We start from the raw sequence: 24,277 nt of genomic DNA on the forward strand, positions 1-24,277 counted from the left end.
CTTCCAAAGAGAGGCTGGGTGGACTCAGGGTGCAAAATAAAGCATATTTTATTTCCTCTTTCTCACTTTTTATTTATTTTTAATTTTGTTTTTGTGCATGGCTAATGTGGGAATTCATTTTGCATGACTATACATATATGTAATGAGTTTTGTTTTTCTTGAGTTCTCAGTAGGTGGCGGAGGGAATGGAAGAGAAAGAGAGGGAGAATTCAGAACTGAAAATAAAACAAAATTGAATTTTAAAAAGAATTGGAAAACTGAATTAATCTCACATATTAAGTGGCATGTCAAGGTGGCCATGCTGGTGGGTGACTGATGGGGTATGAGAACATAAATAATCATTCTATCTTGGAAAAGTCCAGCATCAGTGCCGATGCTACCTTGGGATCATTCCAACGTTGGCATCATCATGGGAGCTACAATAAACAAACTCATCTTCTTTACTTCAGAATAGAAAAAAATAACCCAGCCAAGGGAGGCCTCCTTTCTTGAGTAATTATTTGATTCCTGGTGTGAGTCGTTTGGTCTTTATGGCTGAATGTTTGGCATGATGTCTCACAACTTCAGGCAGTTTACAATCTGTATCCTAATTCTACTGGTACCTGTCACAAACAAAATAAGTCCTTATCCCAAGTTTACTGCAGGTGTGTGTGTGTGTGTGTGTGTGTGTGTGTGTGTAAGGTTATTTCTTAAGTGATTCATCCCTTTAATTCAGCTTTCTAGTGCTATACCCACAGCCCGGAAATGTAAAAAGAATAAGCAATCAGCAAGTACAATAGCAAATAACAGGGAGAAGCAGCTTGGTGAGCTGATCTGATTGAAGCTGTTTTAACTAAGCAAGAAGGAGAAAATGGGAGCAAGTGAGGCGCCTGTGAATATGTGCCACCTGCCCATCCCCCATTCCCTGGGTTCATGGAGCTTAGGGGCTGTTAAGAGAGCAAAAGAGACTTTGCACAGGGCACAGCCGAAAGGAGATAATATTGATGGCCGTGACACCAAAGGAATGTTTTATTTGTTTGGGTTGTGCATGTGTAATAGTGTAATTCTCTATCCTTTCAATCTCATTGTCTTAAAAAGCAAAATCTAATGCTTGTGCAGTTGTAAGAAATGAATGGACAGGGGTATTTTAGAAATTACTCCTTGGATTTCTAAGAGCCTGCCAAGGGACTGAGACTTCAGTGGTTTGAGGGCAGAGCCGGGTCAAGTTTATGTTCAAGCTTTCCCCGGCCAGTTAGCTCTTCCTCATTCTCCCTCCTCCTCCTCTCCCTGACTGAAGATAGATGGTTTGCTAAAGAACACAGCACCATTTCTATAAGCCTAGGGCCACAGACTCGGGGGAAAGGGGGAGGAAGAGGGAGATGATCCTGGCACCTAGCCACCATTTCATCCCTTTAGCAGCCTTGAGACTTTGGCTGTCTAAACCTGCAATCTGGTAGATAGGTGCTGAGTTGAGTGTCTGGCTAGTGAGTCATGTTGAGTCATGATGAAGCAGCCAGGTGTACTCAGGAAGAGGGGCTTCGGGGTGAGCAGGGGAGCTGGACTTGAGGAAAGGTGGTGCTCTAAATCGTGAGCAACCATATGGACATGGCGTGAACAGGTAGTTTGGGTTCAAGTTTCTGAGGTGGAGGAGACTGTGTAAATATGTGAATACCCACACCAATAGTGCCCACTCCCCTCCCTGCCCCCACAAAGAGCTGCATTTGCGGACTTGACAAACTCTCCTCTCCTATATGCCCATTTGTTCCTCCCTCTCTCCATCTCATATAACGTCTGAGAAGCAAGAGCCTCATTGTCTGCTTTTGCAGACGCTAAGAAGCTAACTTCCGAGAAATTAGTCAGCCTCTTCCAGTTTTCAGCCCAAGGAGATCAAGGGCTCCCACTAGTACTGGCTGCCCAAGTGAACTTATCACCTGTCAGTTTGTACGCTCCAGGCTGCATGCCTCTAGGCGTTTATACTGATGGTTAGACTATATACTTAGACGCTGTCTGACACCTTCTACCCAAGTACTAAGATAGACTGTGTTCTCTCATTTGTCCGTATGACTTGCCTTTTTGGAATTCAGAATTTAGAGGAAAACAGAGTAGAAAGGAGGCAGAGACCCTTTTCCCAGACCTTGTTGTTCCAGATTCTCTCTGCCTTTACTTATATAGAATCAGGACCCCCTGGGTTCGAGATAGCCTTTATGTATGTGTTCTTAGAGTCTTAGAATAACTTTAGAGGAAACTGAGACCTAAAGAGGCTGAGCAACTTGCCCAAGAACAGACAGGCTGGGTTGGGATTCAAAGCTATCCTGACTCTCAATCTAGACCACTTTCCACTATATCACCCTGTTTATTGGCTATCTCACATTTGTATAGCGTTTTAGGATTGACAACATGCTTCTCTACTAGGCAAGTATTATCATTCCCATTTAATTTATTTATTTTGGTTTTTTAAGATCATTTTACAGGCAAGGAAACTGAGTCCAGAGACTTTTGAGTGACTTGCCCAGGGTCACACAGACAAGTGTCTGAGGCCGGATGTGAGTCCAGGTCTCTTGACTCCCAAGTTCATTGCTCATTTTACCATGCCACACTTTCCTTACACCACTCCCCGTGAAGGAGGTAGCTCTAGCATTCTTACCCCTTGTTTGTATCTGAGGAAACGGACATTGGGAGAGGATGGGATTTATGTAGGGTCAGGCAGCTATTCAACTTCTGGGCTAAGACTTGAACCCAATTCTGATTCCAAGTCTTGCTGCCTGTCCCTGGTAATGTACTAGATTCCTAAAGCTTAAAGAAAGCAATTTTCAGAGCATTACAAAATGCAAAGTGGATAATTTTGATTATGTCAAATTGAAATGTTTTTGTACAAAAAAAGCCAATGCAACAAGAATTAGGAGGGAAGCAGAAAATTGGGAGAAAATCTTTGCAACTAGTATCTCTGATAAAGGCCTCATCTCTAAAATATACAGGGAGCTAAGCCAAATATATAGGAATACAAGCCATTCCCCAATTGAGAAATGGTCAAAGGATATGAACAGGCAGTTTTCAGAGGAAGAAATTAAAGCTATCTACAGGCATATGGAAAAATGCTCTGGATCGCTGCTGATTAGAGAAATGCAAATCAAAACAACTCTTAGATACCACATCTCTCCTGTCAGATTGGCTAAAATAACAAATCAGGAGAATGATAAATGCTGGAAAGGATGTGGGGAAATTGGAACATTGTTGCATTGTTGGTGGAGTTGCGAGCTGATCCAGCCATTTTGGAGGGCGGTGTGGAACTATGCCCAAAGGGCTATAGAAATGTTCATACCCTTTGACCCAGTAATACCACTTCTAGGGTTGTATCCCAAAGAAATCACGCAAGCGGGAAAAGGACCCATATGTACAAGAATATTTATAGCAGCTCTCTTTGTGGTAGCCAAGAATTGGAAAGCAAAGGGATGCCCATCAATTGGGGAATGGCTGAACAAGCTGTGGTATATGAAGGTGATGGAATACTATTGTGCCATAAGAAATGGGGATGATGCAGACTTCATAACAACCTGGAAAAACCTACACGACATAATGCTGAGTGAGCGGAGCAGAGCCAGGAGAACGTTGTGCACAGCCACAGATATGTGGATTCCGTGAGGACCAACCCTGACATACTGTGCTTCTCTCAGCAACCTAAAGGGGCAAGGACAACTCCAGGGGACTCACGATGGAGAATGCTATCTTCATTCAGAGAAAGAACTGCGAAGTTTGAATACAGACTGAGGCACACTACTACATGCTCGCCTTTTCTGCTTCTCTTTTGTTTTTGGTTTTGGGGTTTTTTTTTTTGTTTTTTTTTTTTTTTTGGTTCTGTTTCTTCTTTCTCATGATTCATTCCATTGGTCAAAATTCTTCTCCACGACTTGACTAGAGCATAAATTAATTCAATGCGAAGTTATACATGACAGTTATATGAGACTTCATGCCGTCTTGGGGAGGGAGGGGGGAGGGAGGGGAGAAAAACTGGAACTCAAAACTATGTAGAACTGTGTGTGGTAAACTAAAAATAAATAAAAAATAAATTTAAAAAAAAAAATAAAACCAAATTAACAAATGGTTTACAAAAAAAAAAAAAAAAAAAAGAAAGCAATTTTCAGTTTCTAGATAAAAAAGAACAAAGAAGCTGCTTGGTTGTGGGCTTCTGCTAGGATTCCTGAACTCCTCAGTACATATCCCTAAGCACCACATCAATAATGCGCCCTCCTCCTCTTTTTACAGCTGTCCTTGCTCTGCCATCTCCTGGGATTCATGAAACCATCTTCCTTAGGGCAACACTTGACTGCCTGCTCACCAGCCTTGCAAAACCAGAAACAACAGCTGGAAGTCAACTCGGAGCTAGATCAAGAGGTGAGCTCTTTTTATGTCCTCATCTCATCCAATGTCCAAGACCTGCGGTAAGGCTGGATGGTATGGTGTGTCTCCATTACTCTCCATCCTTTGTCCCTCACCAAAAAATTAAAAAAAAAAAAGAAACATTAAAAAAAAAACCCTGAGGCAGTTCTAGGGCAGATACCAACAGGTTACCTCCCCTATTAAGAGGAGGTGCTAATTATCTGCTCTATAGCCTGTAATTAGTACCTTTGTACACACCCCCTCACAGAGACACTGAAAGGCAATATAGTGTATACTAGGTATGGAGACTCCAATGTTGAATGTATCCCTGACACCGTACATGTGAATTACTGTGTCTTTCACAGCTTGACGTGACTTTATTTTCCATGGTGATTTTCAGGTTAGTCTTAAACCAAGGTCTAGGGAGTTGGGTGAAGCTGAGTTGCTCATATAGCTGTTGAAGCTGTGGCCAGGGGTGGAATAAAAAACTTAAGGAGACAGTGATTTTGTCATTGAAATGTAAGGGGATGTAGATACTTGCTTTACCTTATGAAGATTAAAGGAATCAAATCCCTGGGTCTCTGGATGCCATATTTTTCATTCCTAAAGAGCCAAGACACTTTCATGGGTTGGAGTAAAGCTGGATCTGGCCCTTTGGCTTCCTAACACAGAAGCTTGAAGGCCTTGGCCCTTTTATTTCTTCAAAATTTAGGTAGGCAGCCTGTTCTGAGGACCTTCTCTTAGGTTAATGTTGATTCATCCAAAGGTGCAGCCTTTGGGCATCTTTTTGCAAATCAGATAAAGGAATTAATTACTTAATGAATATAGGACCATTAAGAAGATGTGATAATTCCTTGTGTATGCTTCTCCTCTGGGAAAACTGGGAGAAGATTATCTTTCTGTTCTTCCTGATATTCAGCACATTTCTGAGGCTGCTGCTTCCCAAGAGGGTCACAGCTGCCTCCATTCCTTCTTCTGCTTTGTCAAGGACTATCTACAAACCAGACCCACTTGTTTATTATTGCTCCTGGCTTGTGCTCCAGTTTCTAAAAGAGCAGAACCAGTAACTGACTACTTAAGGACATAGGTAACTCTTTACCCCAAAATGGGTGAAGTTAGCTTTTAGTTTGTGTATAAGCAGCCTCTTTAATCCTAGATGCCATGAGCATGGATAAGCAATGCTTGTTGGGAGATAGGCCTAAACCATAACAAAATGGGAATGGTAGAAGAAGAAGGAAGGTAGGGGGAGAGAAAGGAAGGAAAAGTATATAATGAAGATGCATAAAGTACCACCACCATGTACTTCAGCAGCTGCCCATAGGTGCCATAGAGTTGCCTTGCCCATCTTAGCTCATGCCATCTCCAGCTCAGCAGGTTGTCATTTTTAGCTTTACTGCCCATCAGTGCCCTTCTGACAATAGACTATATCCGTTTAAATGGCCAAAATGTAATGAGAAATAAGAGGGATCACTGGTTATTTTGGGAACCACTTCCGTTGCATATAGAGGATGCTATGAAAGAAAGTTCCTCATGTTGGACGCCACCATTTCAGAAAATGGTCTGTTGTATTCACACCGGAATCAGAGTGGGCTTGCAAACTTGGCCTGATGCACCTAAGCACAGGGTTTGAGGTGCTGGTGTACCTAATAGGGGGATAGAGGAGATTCTAGAGGGGAGAATAAGAGGAGATTCTGAATGACTTTCCTGGTAGAAACTTACACCTTGAAGCTTGAAGCCATTTGACAGACTCTTTCTCTCTACCTTATGTTCTGTATTTCCTTTCCTTGCCTTGTAGGGCAGAATGTTGAGTAAGATAATCAAGAATCAGGTGGGAAAAAGAACGCTGCCCCAGCAAAGGCAAACAGAAACAAATAGTGTAGATGGGGTGAGTGGTATTTCGTTTTGCCTGAATATTGCGTGAACTGAAAAGTTCAAGTTTTACAATTTAAGAAACCCTCATCCCTATGTTACTCAGGCAGGGTGGGGCCTGATTAGTGGTCTATAATAGAACTCATTGGAAGCTGGCGCCCAGTCTTAATTCTACTACAATGACTCCTCATTAGGGTCGAGCATGTTTCATCTTCAAAGACCAGACTCCTCACTAGCCAGAGAGTGAGTGGCGTCATTAACCCAGTTTTACAGGTAGCCATGTTTTCTGCCACTGAAGAGCCTTTCATCCTCAAAGCTCAAAGGGTTTGGTTTCTCCCCATGGTGCAGATGGGGAAACTGAGGCCAGGATAGTCATGATGTTAACCTAAAGTGACCCTGCTTGGTAAAAAATGGCAGCTTTCCCCAACTCTTGAGGTTCTGCTCTCACATTTTGCCATAGATTTTTCCCACTTTGGCAATATTCACCCCTGAGAAAACCAACTAGTGTCCTGTCCCTAGTTCCACCTTCCATGGTACATTAAAACTTCTGCCAGAGACTTCTACTACTTCTCTCGATTTCTTTCAAACACTTCTGACCATGTCATCTCCCCACTCAAACTCCAGTGGCTTCCTGTTACCTCCAGGATCAAATATAAAAAGCTCTGTTTGGCGTTTGAAGCCTTTCACACAGCATGGAATAATGAAAAGTGAAGTGAGCAGAACCAAGAGAACATTGTATACAGTAACAGCGATATCATTCAAAGAATAATTGTGAACAACCGAGTCTGAGTACTATAAATACTCAAATCAACTATAAAGGACCCATGAAGGAAGATGCCAAATCCACCTCCAGAGAAGGAACTGATAAATAGAAGTAGGTATAGTGTGGTTTTACATATATTTATAAATCTGTGTCAAATGGCGCCTTCTCTAGTGCAAGGTGAAGAGGAAGGGAGTGAGACAGGAACTTAAAATGTAGCAAAAACATTTTAAATTAAATTTAAAAAATAACAAAGCCTTTCACATCCTGTCCCCTTTCTACTTTTCCAGACTTCTTACACTTTATTCCCCTTCAAACACTTGATGATCCAGCTCCACTGGCCGTTCATTTAATAAGATCCTCCATGTCCAGACTCTTAACTTTCCAGTGGCTGTCCTCCAGGTCTGGAATGCTCTTCTGTCTCACCTCCATCTACTGGCTTCCCTGGTCTCCTTCAAGACTCGGGTCAAATCTTGTCTTCAGTAGAAGGTCTTTCCTAGTTCCTCCTACTATGACTGCCTTCTCTCTTGAGATGACCTCCTCTCTATTCTTTATGTATCTCGCATGTACATAGTTATTTGCATATTGTCTCACCTGTTAGAAAGTGAGGGCAGGGACCATGTTTTCGCCCTTTTTTTGTATCCCCAGCACTTAGAACCTGGGACACAGTAAGTGCTTACTAAATGTTTCTTGATTCACTTATTCCTCTCTCATGGCCGTGCAGCTTTGATCAAATCATTCAGCTATCTCCTCACTGCACATCCTTTTTAATCAATCAGGAGGGAAGAGAACAGATATTTATTAACTAATATCATATTATATATTATTATTAGATATTATATGCCAGACCTTGTGCTAATCTCTTTACAAACATTATTTCATTTGATCCTTGCAACAGCTCTGTGAGATGCTCTTATTATCCCCACTTTATGGCTGAAAAATGTGAGGCAGACAGAGGCTAAGTGATTTGCCCAGGATCACATGGCTAGTGTCTGAAGCCAGATTTGAACTCAAGTTTTGGTGATTCCAGGTCCAGCGCTCTTTCCTTTTCACTAGCTACCTCAAGCCATCAGCAAGCATTTATGAAGCACTAACTATGTGCTAGTTCTTCCGCTAAGTGCTGGTGATAGGAAGAAAAGCAAAATGTAAAAACAGCACCTGCCTTCCAGGAGCTTACATACTATTTAGGAAGACAATCTTAGAATGGTGCAAGTGTAATGGGGATACTGGGGAGCACTTTATAACCTCAGAATCTACCTCTTTCACCACCTTCTTTGCCATTCACACTATAAAGAGAATCTTATATGAGGATGAAGACTCAGCTTTTCCCATTAGATGCTCTTGGCTATAGAAATGTCATACAGTTATGACAGTAACAATCATAATGTATTGTTGGTAATTATCAGCTACCAAGATTCCTGCTTTAGAAAGCCAATCACCCATTAAACAAAAGAGGCAGCCTGTTCTAGTGGACATAACCCCATCGTGGGAATTCATGAGATTGGCTTCTTGTCCCAGCTCAGTCAGAGCCAACCATCAAAGCAGTAGTAGAGCTCAGGAATACTGCCTCTCTGAGTGGTTTGTGCCAGCCCTGGGGTTGAAATTCGATGATTTAGGCTGTGAATATTAGTTCTACTACTTAACTCTGTGACATTGGGGAAGCCACTTAGTCTCCCTGAGCCTCAGTTTCCTCATTTGTAAAATGAGGGGGTTCAGTGAAATGATCTCTAAATCCCATGACCTTATAAACTTTTAAGCATTCTTTTGAATCCTTTTGAAGACGTGGGGAAAAAAGGGTTTGATGGATATACTTCACAGTGGTTTTGATATTCACTGATACATTCTAGTCACCAGCTTTTGAGTCATATTTCTGTAGGAGAAATATAATATTTGGTCAAATAAAAGAGGTCAAAGTAAAAAGATGCTTTACTGGTCATCAAGATGATGGTGATAGTTATGATATGCTTCAAAGAGACTGATCTGTTAGATTGAATGTAGAAAGGAGAAAATGTCCTAGCACAAGATGAAGATCCTCAAGATTGCTTGTAGTTGCCTCAATTTGGCCTGTAAGGCAACCAGCCTTGTGCCTCGAAATGGGGCTTCTATCCAGGCTCTGTGTCTTGGGAGTCTCTGATCTCTTGTCATTTCTTTCTCTGTTCTCTGTCAATATTGCATAGCCAGGTCCAGTTTAATAGCATGATCATCTCAAAGTTACCAACAAGAGCTGGAAAATTTATAGTGGTCCCAGTGTTCTTCCCCATCATATGAAACTGAAAGTGATGCTGACATAGGGGAAAGGGAAGAGAAATTTGGAACAGAACTGACATATTCAGGAAGGTCTTCTTAAAGACACTCGACTCCAAGTTGCCTTGGTGCCAGCCACTAGTTAGGACACACGTTGGATTTTTCTGCCTTCTGTTCAGTAGCATGTCTTCTGTTTGCCATAGTCTAGAAGAATATCCTGATGAGGCAGAAAAACAGGCTTTGTGTCTCTGGGGGTTTCTTCATCTATGCTAATTTAGTTCCACCCAGGCCTGAGCTGTGGAGTGACAGAGCTGCCTCAACACTGAGCCTCATAAGAGCATATGTGTCTGGATGCTCATGCTCCCCCAGGTTTCTCTTCTGAGTGCACATGCTCAAGCTTCTCTGGGCTTGGGTGGTGAGTGTGGGTGATAGCGGTTTGTTAACATAGGATGTGTGTTTGTTTTAATTTTATTTTATGAATGTATGTTTCTTTTGTAATGTTTCTGTGTATGTCTCTGCCCATGTTGTGTATGTCTACTGATATTTTTCTGTGTATTGCTTGTCAGGCATGGAAATCCTTTGTGTTTGTATGTGTTGTATGTTTTTGCGTGCATTGTGTTCTGTGTGATGTCTTAATAGAGCAGATGAACAAGTTTTACTGCTTTCACTGCTGCGTCAGGTAGCCAGGCAAGTAGATTTGTCTGGGGCGTGTGGGGTGAGGTTTGGCCGGGTCATGACAGGGAGAGGCCTTGTTTTTTCTCCTCTCTCATAAGTGAGCAACTAAAGATGCTGCCATATCCTGATAACAAGGCCAGCTTCTATTGTCTTTAGGAGTCCTCACTCCTCTTTTTTTCTTTCTCTATAAGCAAATTGTATTGTGCGTCACCCAGACCCATTTGATTGCCTCTCTGCTCTTGGAACCGATAAATATCAAAGAAGTAAGCAGAGGGCTCTAAGATCCCATCCCCGTTGGGGATATGACTTGAAGTCCAGTCTTATCTTAAAGACTTCTAGCGTGATGGACAACTTTAATTGTTTAGGAAGTTTTTCCTTATATTTAGCAAAAAAATCTGATTCCCTGCATCTACGCATTCTATCCTCAGTGGCCAACAGTTTAATTCTTTTTCCATGTGATAGCCTTTGACATATTTGAAGACAGCTATCATTTTCCTCCAGAGGTTTATCTTCTTCAGGCCAACTATCCCTATTTCCTTTAACTGATCCATATTTGCCAGGTCTTATCACTGTCCTGGACACCGTCATCTGGACATCCTTAAGTTTGTCAGTGTCCTTCCTAAACTTGGTGCCCAGAATTAAATGCAGTACCTGGATGGATGTGGTCTGACAAGAGCAGAGAGTGTTGGGACCGCCTCCACCTTCATTCTGGATGCTATATTGTCCTATGGACAACATGAGCTTTTTGGCTGCCTTGTCACACTGTGGACTCATCTTGATTTGCCATCCACTTAAACTCCAATATCTTTTCCACACAAACTATTGGTTAGACATGCTTCTCCAATCCTGACCTTGTACAGTTGATATGTTGATCCCATTTATCCCTAATTAATTCTGTCTTATTAATTTTTGGCCCATTGTTCTGACTCTGTCATCCAGTATATGTTACCAGCTTTGTGTTATCCATAAAGCTGATGAGCTTGTAATATATATATATATATATATATATATATGTGCTTTTATCCAAGTTGTTGATTATAATATCTGCCTTCCCTACCCCACAAAGATGTTATAGAGATCAAATTATATAATGACAGCACATCACAAAAAGCTATATAAGCACAATTATTATTAATTCTACAACATAATTTTCATCCTGACTATAGCAGGGTAAACACCTGGCTTCCAGGCTTCGTGAGAGGGAAAGGGAGAAGTCATATTCTCTGTTTCATAGAATAAAACAAGTGGAACCTCAGAGTTCCCTTTTCCCAGTCCTGTTCTGTCACCATGAAATAGCACTTCCCTTTTGACTTCACACATCTCCCCTCCTGTAAGACACACATGTATATGTTGGAGATAATGATAGCTCCATTCATTTTGTGAATCTTGACTTCTGAAAGAAGGATTCAGAGAAAACTTTTTTATTTAAACATGAGGTAGAAACTGCTAGGTTCTATCCCAGAATGTCTATATACCTTCCCTTTCTGTGCCTCACTTTCCTTCTTTTGTAAACTGAGAATGATCAAGTTTCCTTTACAGTCTGATTCACTATTTATGATCCTTGGAAGGAGGTCTCTGAGAAACCGATGTTGAAAAGAGTTTTTAATTAGATCACTGTTTGATTGGTACACCAAACATTAGCAATTACTTAACCTTACCTAGAGTTTCAGAATGAATACTCCTAAGATGTTTGAAGGCAAGTACTGCAAAGTCCAGTCCAGTTGTGCCTAATAGGCTTGAAACTATAAGAGATATCTTTGTCTTTCACATCAATTAGTGGCTCTTGTTTATTCTTCCTCTGAAATATCTCTCAAATTCCTCCCTTCCTCTCCATTCCTGCTATCACTGTTCTGGTCCAGGCTCCCATAACTGAATTAACTGCAATAGCTTCTTAACCTTCCCCTTCCCCCACTAGTTTCTTCCTCTCTTTAATCCATCTTGAATACAATTGTTTTATTTTTCATAACTCCTCTGCTTAAAAAAATGGCTTCTTGTCCATTTGATCAAAAATGAACTCCTTTGTCTGACATTCCAGACCCTCTTAACATACATCAGCTAGTCCTACGTTATCCACTCAACTTTATCTTATATTATTCCCAGATATGAGTTCTTCACTCCAGTCACCTTATCGTGTGTCTCATATACCATGCTTACTCCTACTACCCAAGGTAGTCTGTCTGGAACATATTTCCTGCTCTAACTTACAGGTCAGCGCTCAGCTCAATATCCATCTCCTCCAAACTTCTGCTGCCTACTCCAGCCCATTGTCTCCTGCTTTGAATTCCTATAGTTCTTATCATCTATATTAAATTCTCTAATACTTGGTTATATACTACCTTGTATTGTCTATGTCTCCCCAACTCCACCTTCTCCAATGCAGGGTTACTGACACGCTTCCCTGTAATTACATCCTTGAATGCTGCCCCCAGTTTCAGGGGACTTCTTGATTCTGAGATCCTAGTAACATCCTGTGACATAAAATCTCAGCATTTTCCAGACACAGGCTAGGTGGACAAAGAAGTGGACAGCCTCAGTATACAATAAGTAGAATAGGAGTCAATAAGTGGCAAAAGGAGAAAGAAGACAGATCTCTAGATTGAAGGGCAATTACAGAGTTTCCATGGCAGCTAGAGACTAAATTCAATTTAGCATGCATGTATTAAGTGACTGCTGTGTTCAGAGCATTATTCTGGGCACTAGAAAGTATAATACAGAGTTTGAATAAGACATAATCTCTGCCTTTATGTAACTTATAGCCTAGTGAGGGACATGATACATACACAAGAGTACAAGTGGAGTAACTCTTTCTACCTTTGATCTTTGCCTTTTCCATATGACCAACCCTTCTCTTTTTGTCATATAATTCTTCGACCATATCCTTCACCCAGTTATTCAGAGTTCCTCAATTGTTATATGTTGCAGCCTTTTCATACCTACCTTTCCATTGTTGTCTGCATGATGTTGCTCATCTTTGGTTTTCTATAGAAGTATCAGTATTTCAATAAGATGAATAAAATATTTGTGTTGAAAGGATGAGCCTTTGGCCCAGGATGTAGGATGAATAGGGAGCCAGGAGGAACTGGTCTGAAGTTCCCCAAGTCTTTCCACCAGCTAAGACATGACCTGGGATCTCTAGGCTGAAGCTGCTTCAGCCCCAAGCCCATCCCGATGCCCAAGAGAGGAAAATGATTGAAATTCCAGGTCCATGAAGCCTGTTCCGGTAGAGCAACTGGAATATAGTGCCAACTTGGATTCAGCAGTTGTGAAGTCTGGATGAATCAAAAAAGCTGTTGGCAATGATTGAGCAGGAAGTGAAATTTCTGTGTGACTTGTAAGCCTTCTAGGTCACCATAGAATATGTTTCTCTGGGGCTGGGGAAAACTGTGATACAAGTGGTGATTTGGATGCCTGAGAGGAGACCCTTCATGAGCAAACTGTCATCAGAAAGAAAAGCAAGATTTCTTAGAATCTTCCAATTTTGAAAGGTCTCCTCTAGCCAAATAAATGGGTAAAGAAGCAGAAGGAAACCAAGGCCAAGGCCAATGTGCCCGTTGTCATTAGCCTGGTATTCCTAGTGTTTACTGTCAGTGTGAACACTGATAAGAGGTACCATTGGGTGGGACCAGTGTTCCAAGATACTCCCGACCAGAATTGTCAGAAACTCTACAGTGAACAGGGCATGCAAGTCATTTTGGACCCCATGAACAGTGTTCATCTATTTTACTAATGGCTTTCTCAGTAGACATCCTCTCTGAGAATATAATCACTGACTTCCATCTTTGGGAGCAGCCCTGAGCCAGTCCAATAGTCTGTTAGTCATCAGAATATAACTTGAGGAGGGGTAGCTCAAGTGCCTTTCCTGTTAGTAATTCAGAAACTGCTCGATTTCCAGGGCTTTGCAAATGGGGCAGCAGAAGAATAACAGAGAAAACATAGCTTGACATAAACTGCATTTGAAAAGAGACCCTGTTCTTTACTTTAAAATCTCTTTTGCTGCTAATGCATTTGGTGTCCTTTATTTTATTACCTCCAGTGAAAGTGGGCAGTCTTGCTTTGGGAGAAGGTCAGTTTTTGAATCCCCAAACTGGAAAGCTTCAGAATTCCTTTGCAAGTTAGAGGATGCTTAGATTCCATGTGGCCCCTTCTGAATTCAAATGAATTCAAGGAAATAAACTATGCAAGAGGCTTCTCAGAAAAAGAAGAAGAAAAAGGAAAGGAAGGGAGAAGGGGGCATTTGCTGTTATGGGAAGCTTGAGGTCAGTAAAAGTATTTTGCAGTTTACCAAAGGCAATCTAGCCCTTTCTTCTCCTTTTCAACTCTGAGCCCAGCTCATTGTCCATCTGTATTATTTGTCCCAGATATAAATACTCTTGTATATACTCTGTAGGGGGTAAATTTAGATGCATGTGAAATGTGAGCAACATCCATTTGGTTTTTCCTATGTGGATGAACATGCCAAACTCTTTTGGGTAGTATCTGATGTCTTCCTAAGGCCAGCTAGGTGACACAGTAGTGTTGGGACTGGAATCAGGAAGACTCTTCTTGGTGAGTTCAAATCTAGCTTCAGACACTTACTAGCTGTGTGACTCTGGGAAAGTCACTTAACCCTGTTTATATCAGCAATTGAGCTGGAGAAAGAAATGGCAAAACCACTCCAGTATCTTTGCCAAGAAAACCCCAAATGGGGTCATAAAGAATTGGACAAGACTGAAATGAGTGAACATTGAAATGAAAGGAATGTCTTTTCTGGAGGCTCTGTAATTGTCTTGGGGTCTGACACAAACAATACTAGTGTCATCCACAAAAAAGTTTATCTATCCATAAGGAGTCCCTCTTTGACCTGTACTGTGCGCTGGAGCTCCTTTGTTACAAAGCAAATACTTTGGGTAAACATCCTTGCTATATATATGTAATCCAATTCTACTGCTTTTCTCATCTCTGTACTCTTTAGTGTTGTTTATACTTCTTCTGTAAGCACCTCAGGTACTGTGATGTTAGAGTCCAAGTGTGGTGGTTCCATTATGCTTGATAGAGAAAACAGTTTGTTGTAATAATTTTTGCAAATCTTTTCCATTTTCCATCTGTTTGTAGTCCTCTTTTTGTGTTCATCCTTCAAAGCACTTGGGATGACTTTGCCTACATGGATAGCTTGCCAAACTTTCTTTAGACTGGTTTTTATCTTCTATTGTTTCTCTTTGTTTTATGAGACAATATTGGTCATAATCACCTATCATCTTTCTTAATAAGATTTTACAAAAGAATTTATATTCCAACCTGGTTTGCCTTTGGCAGCCATCTCCCCTGGTTTAACAAGTCAAATGTTTGTTCAGGCGATTATTTTTTCCAGGTGATTTTTTTTTTGTGGTCTTGTAACAACTAATTTATGTTGCTTTAGCTTCTGGATGAAATTGTTATAGTTAATGTTGATGTCATTCCTGTTTTCTCTTTCCCATTTTTATTTTTCAATAGATTATTTAGATTATTCAGGGTTAATCTTTTCAATTGTATGCCATATCTTTTCCTCATCAATATTCTTTCTTCTTGTTCATTATGAATTCTGATTGTAGCTATAATGACTTGATGGTCTGACTTGCACAGATAGCTGAACTCAGGCATAACTCTCATGTCCATAAAAAAGCTTTTCCTGTCTACTAAAATGTAGTCAGTTCTACTTTTTCTAATTTTTTTTTGTGTTGACCATGTCTAGAATGTAGCATTTATATTTTTTTATTTGATGTTTTATTTTCCCCAATTACATATAAAAACAACTTTCAGCATTCATTTTAAAAATTGAGTTCCAAATTCTTTCCCTCCCTCCCCACACCCCTTGTTGAGAAGGCAAGCAATTTGATCTAGGTTATACATGTATAACTATGCAAAACATATTTCCATATTAGTCATGTTGTAAAAGAAAATATAGACCAAAATAAAAACCCAAGAAAAATAAAGTAAAAAAGTTTGCTTTGATCTGTATTCGGACTCCATCAGTTGTTTATTTGAGGATGGACAGCTTTTTCATGATAAGTCCTTCAGAATTGTCTTGGATCATTATATTGCTGAGAATAGCTAAGTCATTGACAGCTGATCATCTTACAATATTGCTGTTACTGTTTACAGTGTTCTCCTGGTTCTACTTACCTCACTTTGCATCAGTTCGTGTAAGTTTCTCTGGGTTTTTCTGAGAGCATCTAGCTCATCATTTCTTACATCACAGTAGTATTCCATCACAACCATATACCACAAATTGTTCAGTCACTTTCCAACAGATAGACATCCCCTCAATTTCCAATTCTTTGCCACCAGAAAAGAGCATAGTTCCAAATTGCTCTACATAATGGTTGAATCAGTTCAGAACTCTGACAATAGTGCATTAGTGTCTCACTTTTCTCATATCTCCTCCACCATTTATCATTTTGCTTTTCTGTCCTATTAGTCAATCTAATAGGTGTGAAGTAGTATCTCAATATTGTTTTAATTTTTATTTCTCCAATCAATAGTGACTTACAGCATTTTTGTTTCATATGGCTATAGATAGCTTTGATGACTTCATCTAAAAAATGATTTATATTTTTTGATCATTTGTTAATTGGGGAATGGCTCTTATTTTTATAAATTTGACTCATTTCTCCATATATTTGAGAGATGAGGACTTTATCAGAGAAACTTGTTTCAAAACTTTTTTCACAGTTATGATTGTTAACTATACTTCCCTCCATCCTGTTTTCTTCCTGTTTATTCTATTTGTTCTCTCTCCTTTCACCCTGTCCCTCCTCAAAAGCGTTTTGCTTCTGACTATTGCCTCCCCCAATCTACCCTCCCTTTTATGTGCACCATGACCACCTTTTTTTATCCCCTTCCCCTCCTACTTTCCTGTAGGGTAAGATAGATTTGTATATCCAATGGAATGTGTATCTTTTTCCCTCTTGGAGCCAATTCTGATGAGAGTAAGGTGCAAGCATTCCCTGTCACTTCCCCCATCTTTTCCTCCACTATAATAGCTCTTTCTTGCCCCTTTTATGTGAGATAATTTACCCTATTCTAAAGATATCATTCCATCATATTCAACTCACACCTATGCCTTCTGTCTATATGTACTCCTTCTAACTGCCCTAATAAAAGGAAAGGTCTTAAGAGTTACAAGTATCATTTTCCCATGTAGGAATGTAAACAGTTTAACCTTATTAAGTCCTTTATGTTTTGATTGTTTACCTTTTGTGTTTACCTTTTTATGCTTCTCTTGAGTCTTGTATTTGGAAGTCAAATTTTCTATTCAACTCTGCTCTTTTCATCAGGAATGGTTGGAAGTCCCCTATTTCATTGGATGTTCATTTTTCCCCCTGAAGGATTATATTCAGTTTTGCTGGGTAGGTGATTCTTGGTTGCAATCCTAGCTCCTTTGCCTTCTGGAATATCATATTTCGAGCCCTCTGATCTTTTAATATAGAAGCTGCCAAATCTTGTGTTATCTTGACCATAGCTCCATGGTACTTGAATTGTTTCTTTCTGGCTGCTTACAATATTTTCTCTTTAACCTGGGAGCTCTGGAATTTGAGTATAACATTCCTGGGAGTTTTCATCTTGTCTTCTCTTTCAAGAGGTAATCAGTAGATTCTTTCAATTTCTATTTCATCCTCTGGCTCTAGAATATCAGGGCAGTCTTCCTTGATAATTTCTTGAAAGATGATGTGTAGGCTCCTCTCTTAATCATAGCTTTCAAGAAGTCCAATAAAATTTTAAGTTATCTTTCCTGCATCTATTTTCTAGGTCAGTTGTTTTTCCAATAAGATATTTCACATTGTCTTCTATTTTTTTCCATTTTTTGGTTTTGTTTTATTGTTTCTTTCTGTTTCATAGACTCATTAGCTTCTACTTGCTTAATTCTAATTTTTAAGGAATTATTTTCTTCAGTGAAGTTTTGTACCTTCTTTTCCATTTGGCCAAATCTATATTTTAATGAGTTCTTTTCTTCAGTGAATTTTTGTACCTCTTTTACCATTTGGCCTATTCTGCTTTTAAGGTGTTATTTTCTTCAGTATTTTTGGTGCCTCTTTTACCAAGCTGTTGACTTTTTTCATGATTTTCTTGCATCACTCTCATTTCTCTTCTCAATTTTTCCTCTACCTCTTTTTTTGATTTTTAAAATCCTTTTTTGAGCTCTTCCATTGCCTAAGACCAATTCATATTTTTCTTGGAGGCTTTGGATGTAGGAATTTTGACTTTGCTATCTTCTGAGTGTGTTTTGAGCTTTCGTTTCACCATAGTAACTTTCTTTGGTCAGAATTTTTTTCTGTTGTTTATTCATTTTCCCAGCCTATTTCTTGACTTTTAACTCCTTGCTAAAGTGAAGCTCTGCTTCAAGGGTGGAGGGCTCACTGTCACAGGTTTCAAGGGGTTTGTGCAACTGTTTTCAGAGAGACCTCTAGGGACCTGTAAATTTTTATTTTTTCCAAGGTGGTGTGATCTAAAGAGAGGTGTGTTTACTACTCTTCTGGGCTGTGCTTTGGTCTGTGAGCAACTACAAGCACTCTTTTCTGCCCTGGAACTGTGAGAAGGGTCCCTGCTCCCCTATAGCCACAAGCTCTGATGTGCTAGTGCCCCTCCTTGCCCTGGGACTGCCATCCAGAACTGCGACTTGGATCTGAGTGTGGGCAAAGCAAAAGAATCCTGCCCTCAGTGGCAGTAAAGAGATCGCCGTAATCTCCTTCTGACCAGTTGTTCAACCCCCTTACCATCTGTGGTCTGAGATTTCCAGAAGCAGCTGCTATAGCTGCTGATTCATTTGCTCCCAAGGCCTGCTCCTGGTTTGTTGGGGCCTGGTCTGCACTGGTGCAGCCTGTACTGGACTGTTCTTCACTCTCACCCTGGTGCGACAGACCTTTCCTGCCAAACCTTTTAAAAGAAAGTATTTATGATCTAGAAATGAGGCTTCTACATAATCTATAAGTCTTGACCCCTTGCATTTCTTTTACTTCTTTTACTTTACATTCTTCACATTTATATAGCACTTTAATGTTTACAAGATGTTTACAACAGCTGTGTGAAATAGGTAATATGAATATAATTATCACTATTCTACAAACGAATTATTTAAATGATTTAAACTGAGGCTCAGAGAGATTAAGTGATTTACCCTGAGTCACACAGCCAGCAAATATTGGAGTCAGCCTGGAGCCCACATCTTCTGCCTTCATCATTCTTTACACTGCCTTCTCCATTAAAATAGTTCAGGCAAGTGCTAATGAGGACCTATACTAGGGCGGTTCCAATGGGAATAGAAAAGGAGGGACAGATGTGAGGGATATTTTGGAGGGAGAGTAATGGAAGAGATCTACATGAGCACACTAGCACATTTGCACACAGACCTCATCCACTCTTACGCACACATACACACGTACATTTTATTCTTAGACACACATAGAATCCAGTCTTCAGCTTGGCAGCTAGTGGAGCAGGGTTTTCCTGTTCAGCCTCCCTAGGGGTCAGGGTCTCCAGATTCAGCCAGAGGAGCAGGAAGAGCCAGCTAGTCCCTGTCCCCACACCCCCAACTCAGAGCAGGAAGGGAGAGAGGAAGGGTGGCCTGGGTGGGAGCTTTGTGGCAAGCATTTAATCACTGTGTTGTGTACCCTCTATCTCCATCTCCCAAGAAGACAAGCTCTGACAGCCCAGGATGGCCTTCTGAAGCAGATGAGCAAGGAGCAGAAGTAGAGCAGTATTAGATCTTGGCAGGCCAGTTCTCGTTCCAACTCCCTTTTAGTTAGAGATTTCAGCAATTTAGGTTCACAGAACCACCTCTTCAGACCTGGAAGGAATTTTAGAGATCATCTAGCCCAACTCCAACATTTTACAAATGAGAAACCAAGACTTTTAGGTGACTTTCCCAAGGTCATGCAGAGCTAGGATTTGAACCTAGGCCTGCTGACTCCAGATTCTTTGCACATGTTTCAGTTTCTTTCCTCCTTTCTGAGAGGGTAGGAAGTAAGCTTTGTGTTTAAGAAAATGAAGTCGAGTCCTAGCAGGAGAAAGTGCCTTGCTCGGTGTCAAGTCCAGAGTCCATTAATAAAACCTGGATAGAACTCAGAAGCATAGATTCCCATGGTTTTCTTTGTGTTGACCCAGCTGATGTGTTGTATTAAACCTACACATGTAAGGGGTCTGGCTTGGTTAAGGGTGTGAGCACCTACAGTCAAGGGCTCCCACCAGTGTCAGATGAGACAGCCATGTCTCATTGTCCAACTGGAGCAGTGACAGTCATGGTCCCTAGCCAGCAGAAGAAAGGCCACAGGGTGTTGCTGCCTTTAAGCGGACATTCCCAGCAGATGTTCAGGAAGCTGTGTTCCAGGCCAGATGCTGCCAGGCTGTTTCCCATCACCCTAGAGTGGCCTCATCCTTAAAATCAAAATATCTACCCTCTTCTATCTCCTTGAATAAACCACTTTGGCTTCTGGGATTGTGCTGCAGTTCGGGGCTGGTGTAACTATACCCATAGCTCCCTCAGCTTGTCCCATCCCTTTTTCAAATCTTTCCCCAGGGCATTCCCATTTACAGCTCCCCCCCTTCCTACTCTCCCCACCCCTGGGTCCTCATACATTTGGATAGGAAGGAATAGTGTGTCATCCTGCCTCATTTCCTGGTGGCCCTGGGTTACTCTCACTTTACTCCCCTCCCCCACCAGGATCTGGGATTTGTAACTGATAACAGTTCTGAATTAGTCATTTTCAAAGTCAAATCTCCTCTGATGGGACTTCTTTTTTTTTTTGGAGGGGGGAAGGCAAGGCAATTGGGGTTAAGTAACTTGCATATGGGACTTCTTAACCTTTTTTTGCGTGTATGTCATGGACTTTCCCTTTGTGCAGTGGCAGTCTGGTGAAATCTGTAGACTTCTTCTCAGAATACTGTTTTTACATGTATAAAATAAAATACATATGACTATAAAAGAAAGCAATTATACTGGAATACAGTTATATAGGTGTTCTCAGGTTTAATCCTTCCCTCTGGAAACAGTGCCTTAGAGTCTTCTATGTATTTCTTCAGCTCCTCCTGGTGCTGAAAGGTAGAGGAGAAGAAGAATCTCATTTATGAAAATAATCTTTCAGGCCTAGGACTGAATGAGTTGGGAACGTACAGTATAATTTGTTCATTAGAATGATGACAAGAAGGAATAAGGAATCAAAGACAGGAGGGAGGAAAAAAATAGAGGGAGCAATCCAGGTGATAGTGAGTGGCAGAATAAAGATGGGGATTTACCCTAAGAAAGTACCACCCCTTGTTCTTCCTTCCTGGAAGGACCTGCCGGGCCAGCTTCCTTCTCTACTTTTAGGCTCAGCCTTTGGCTTGTAGCCTTTATGCTGCCTGGCCTCTAAGATTACTCATTATTAATTACTGTTGTTGTTATTTGCCCAGTGTGTGATACTGTACATAGGTCTTGCCCTTAGGGCCTAAAGGCAGAAAAGGATACTTCTGCATGGCCCCTGGGTAGAGGATGCCCAGGCCTCTCCCTCTTCTTCCTCAAGATGGCATGTGAGCCCTTCTTCTGCCAATTCTAGGCTACAGGCTGAGTGCAAATGATCATTGAATATTACCGAAAGAAGCCTGTCTAGTTTCAGTCCAGACCTAGAGATTCTGGTTTGGAATGGCCCAAGGAAGTCTAATCTAATAGTAGGTCACAGCCAGTGTGGGAGCCCTGATTCGTCTTACAGACAATGTGCAGCTTTGGGTCCCCTCTTAAGTGTTCCAGACCTGTTGAAAATACTCAATCCCTCATAAGTATACTCCATCTCTCTGCTGGGTCCTGAAAACTGAACTCTCTTCTCCCAGATGAAGCTGAGCAGAGGCTGCGCTAGGCTTGACCTCCAGGTCTTGCAGTTCTAAGCAAAAAGCAGAAAATCGAGCCTTTATGTTGAGGAGTACTTCATGTCATAGCATTCATCCCATTATGCAGTTACTTACCTAGAGTCCCTCTGCGGGAGCATAATCAAAAACAATGGAGATCATGTTGGGTCCTGCTTGCCTCAGATAACAGGGCAGGGACAGTCTGTATCAGGAGTGTGCTGTATGGCACACATTTTAAGTTTAATCTGAATTATTAATATTTTCTCCATCACTTTCTTAAGTCTAGACAATCAACAAAGCCATAAATCAAACACTGGTTTGTAGTGTTTCCAAGGTATAACTGCTCACCCACTGAAAATTTAATAATTGGTTCTCAAGGGCCAGCATAAATTGGCTCCAGCACACCTCTGGTATGTACCCTCTGTCCTCTAGTATAAATTCATCTTGGTGGTGGTGGGGGGAGCATCTAGGTGGTTCAGTGGATAGAGCACAGGACCTCGAGAATCAGGAGGACCAGAGTTCAAATCCTGTCTAAGACACTTACTAGCTATGTGACCTTGGGCAAGTCACCTAACCCCAATTGCCTTAACAAAACAAAAACCAGTCATCTCAGCAGTTAGCATCCCACTATGTTCCTTGCCACACACCGCCCCCCCCCCCCGCCCCCACCAGGACATTCCTGGCTCCCACAGCTGGTTCCTCCAAGCTTTGTCCATCTGTTCTTTACTTTATTGCTAATAGTAACCCAGAGTCAGAGCAACCTCAGAGGGCATCTAGTCTAACTTGTACTTTAACAGCAATTCCCTACAACACATTGATTCTTCAGCCTTTTCTTGAAGACCTCCAACAGTCCATTTCCATGTAGGCAGACCTCTCTTAGCACAATACTCCTCCTCCTAATAATAGTGCCTTTAAATAGCAATTCAGGCTTCCAGATTACTTTCCTCACAACAACCCCGTGAGGCTGATAGTATGAGTATTATCATCCCCATTTTACGGAAGAGGGAGTAGGCTCAGCAAGGTTGAATAACTTGGGTCACTTAGGTGGTACCAGAACTGGGACTCCAGTCTCAGTCCTCTGAGTCCAAATTTAGTCCTTCTTCTTTCCTACTGGGAAGAAAAATCAAGCCTTACTACTCCTTAATCATTGTCTCTATTCCTTCTCTTTCCCTAGGGTGGCGGGGGCCAGCTGGTGGGAGCCCTGTGAGCTGTCCTCGGACCAGGCGCTGACTCAGCCAGTGGCTAAGGCAGCTCTGCTGGAAAAAATACAGCACTGTTGAGTAGCATCTTCCATGACAGCCTGTGAGCTAGGGTTTCCCTTGTAGCCAAGTCCCACTCTCCCACTAGTTAAGCAGCTGTCCTAGAGCTTTGTTGGAATAGATCCACCCAGCCCCAAGATGGAGAGAGCAGCAATCCCTGTGCCCTTCTGGCCACAAGCAAGATTTAACAGCCTTGTGCTAGCTAGCAGAGAGGACCTGGTAGTAAAACTGAGTTTTTGGTGTTTTTGTTTTTGTTTTTAAATAGGATTATGTTAAGATTGAATACTTGTCTTTCACAGGGTCAGGGAAAAAAAATGCTCCTGCTATGGAAACTATCATCATTTTGGTTAGATTCACTTAAAGTGATTTTCATATAAAAAATTACTTTCTCTCTTCTTTTTATTCCTGATTTGAGCGCCGTGGCAAGCTTGCCTGTCCCCTTGGCATCATCTGGAGGGAAATTTTGCAAATGGAAAAGCATCTTGGGAAGTATCTGTCCATCCACTTTTCCCATCTGGCACATGAATTACTCTCTCCCTCCTTCCCCTATCTCAACCCCTACCCGTACACCCAAGCAGAGAATACATTCTCCTAGATGGAATTGACTAGATCTCAGTGGGTTTTGTTTTGTTTTTTTTAATCTTCCACTGCGAATAAACCACTGTACTAGGGACTTTTAAATTTTTTTATGGGGGCAGCAGGGAGGGTTTGAAACTCACAAAGGAATACAAGATAAGATTCCTGACATGGGGAATGTTATAGTCTTGTCAGTATTGGGTTTAGACATGTCCTGTTCCTTTCATCCAGATTCCCGGACTCACCCAGGTGCTCAGTGAGGTTCTTCCTTTACCTTGTCTTCTCCTTGGGATTTGCAGGCTTTAGTTACATCTTCTAATCTTAGATGTTGGAACAGTTACATTTCGTGAGTGGAGCTGAGCTGCCTCAGCTCGTGATCTCATTAATTTGCAGCAAGAGAGGGAACTGAAGTAGAAGGAGATTCCTTTTCCAAAGTCTCTCCAGAGTGAAAACTGGGGACTCCACTCTTATTTCTCCCCTGTGGTACTTCTCTGACATGGAACTAGGAAGGTGCACAGAATGGTGGCATATCCAAGCAGTCTGCAGCGACATCTTATCCCTATCTTCTCCCTACATCACTTTGGGGGTCTTGTGGTTAGATAACACCAGTAGGGAAGGTATTCTATCAAGGTATGGGTGTTGTGTCCCACAGATTGGACTCCCTTTCCTGCTGCTGAGAAACACAGAGCTTCTATGTCAATCATTCAATCAG

At 41.3% G+C, this 24,277-nt stretch overlaps 1 protein-coding gene across 1 annotated transcript in view; it reads left to right on the forward strand.

Moving 5' to 3' along the window:
• Positions 1–24,277, forward strand: part of FAM178B (family with sequence similarity 178 member B) — a 125,821-nt gene that overhangs the window by 91,098 nt on the left and 10,446 nt on the right. Inside the window, exon 14 of the mRNA XM_036752206.1 lies at positions 4,240–4,368. Coding sequence (XP_036608101.1) covers positions 4,240–4,368 — 129 coding nt within the window. The remainder of the gene's footprint in view (positions 1–4,239; positions 4,369–24,277) is intronic.

Source organism: Trichosurus vulpecula, chromosome 3 (assembly GCF_011100635.1).
Source record: "Trichosurus vulpecula isolate mTriVul1 chromosome 3, mTriVul1.pri, whole genome shotgun sequence".
Taxonomy (NCBI): domain Eukaryota; kingdom Metazoa; phylum Chordata; class Mammalia; order Diprotodontia; family Phalangeridae; genus Trichosurus; species Trichosurus vulpecula.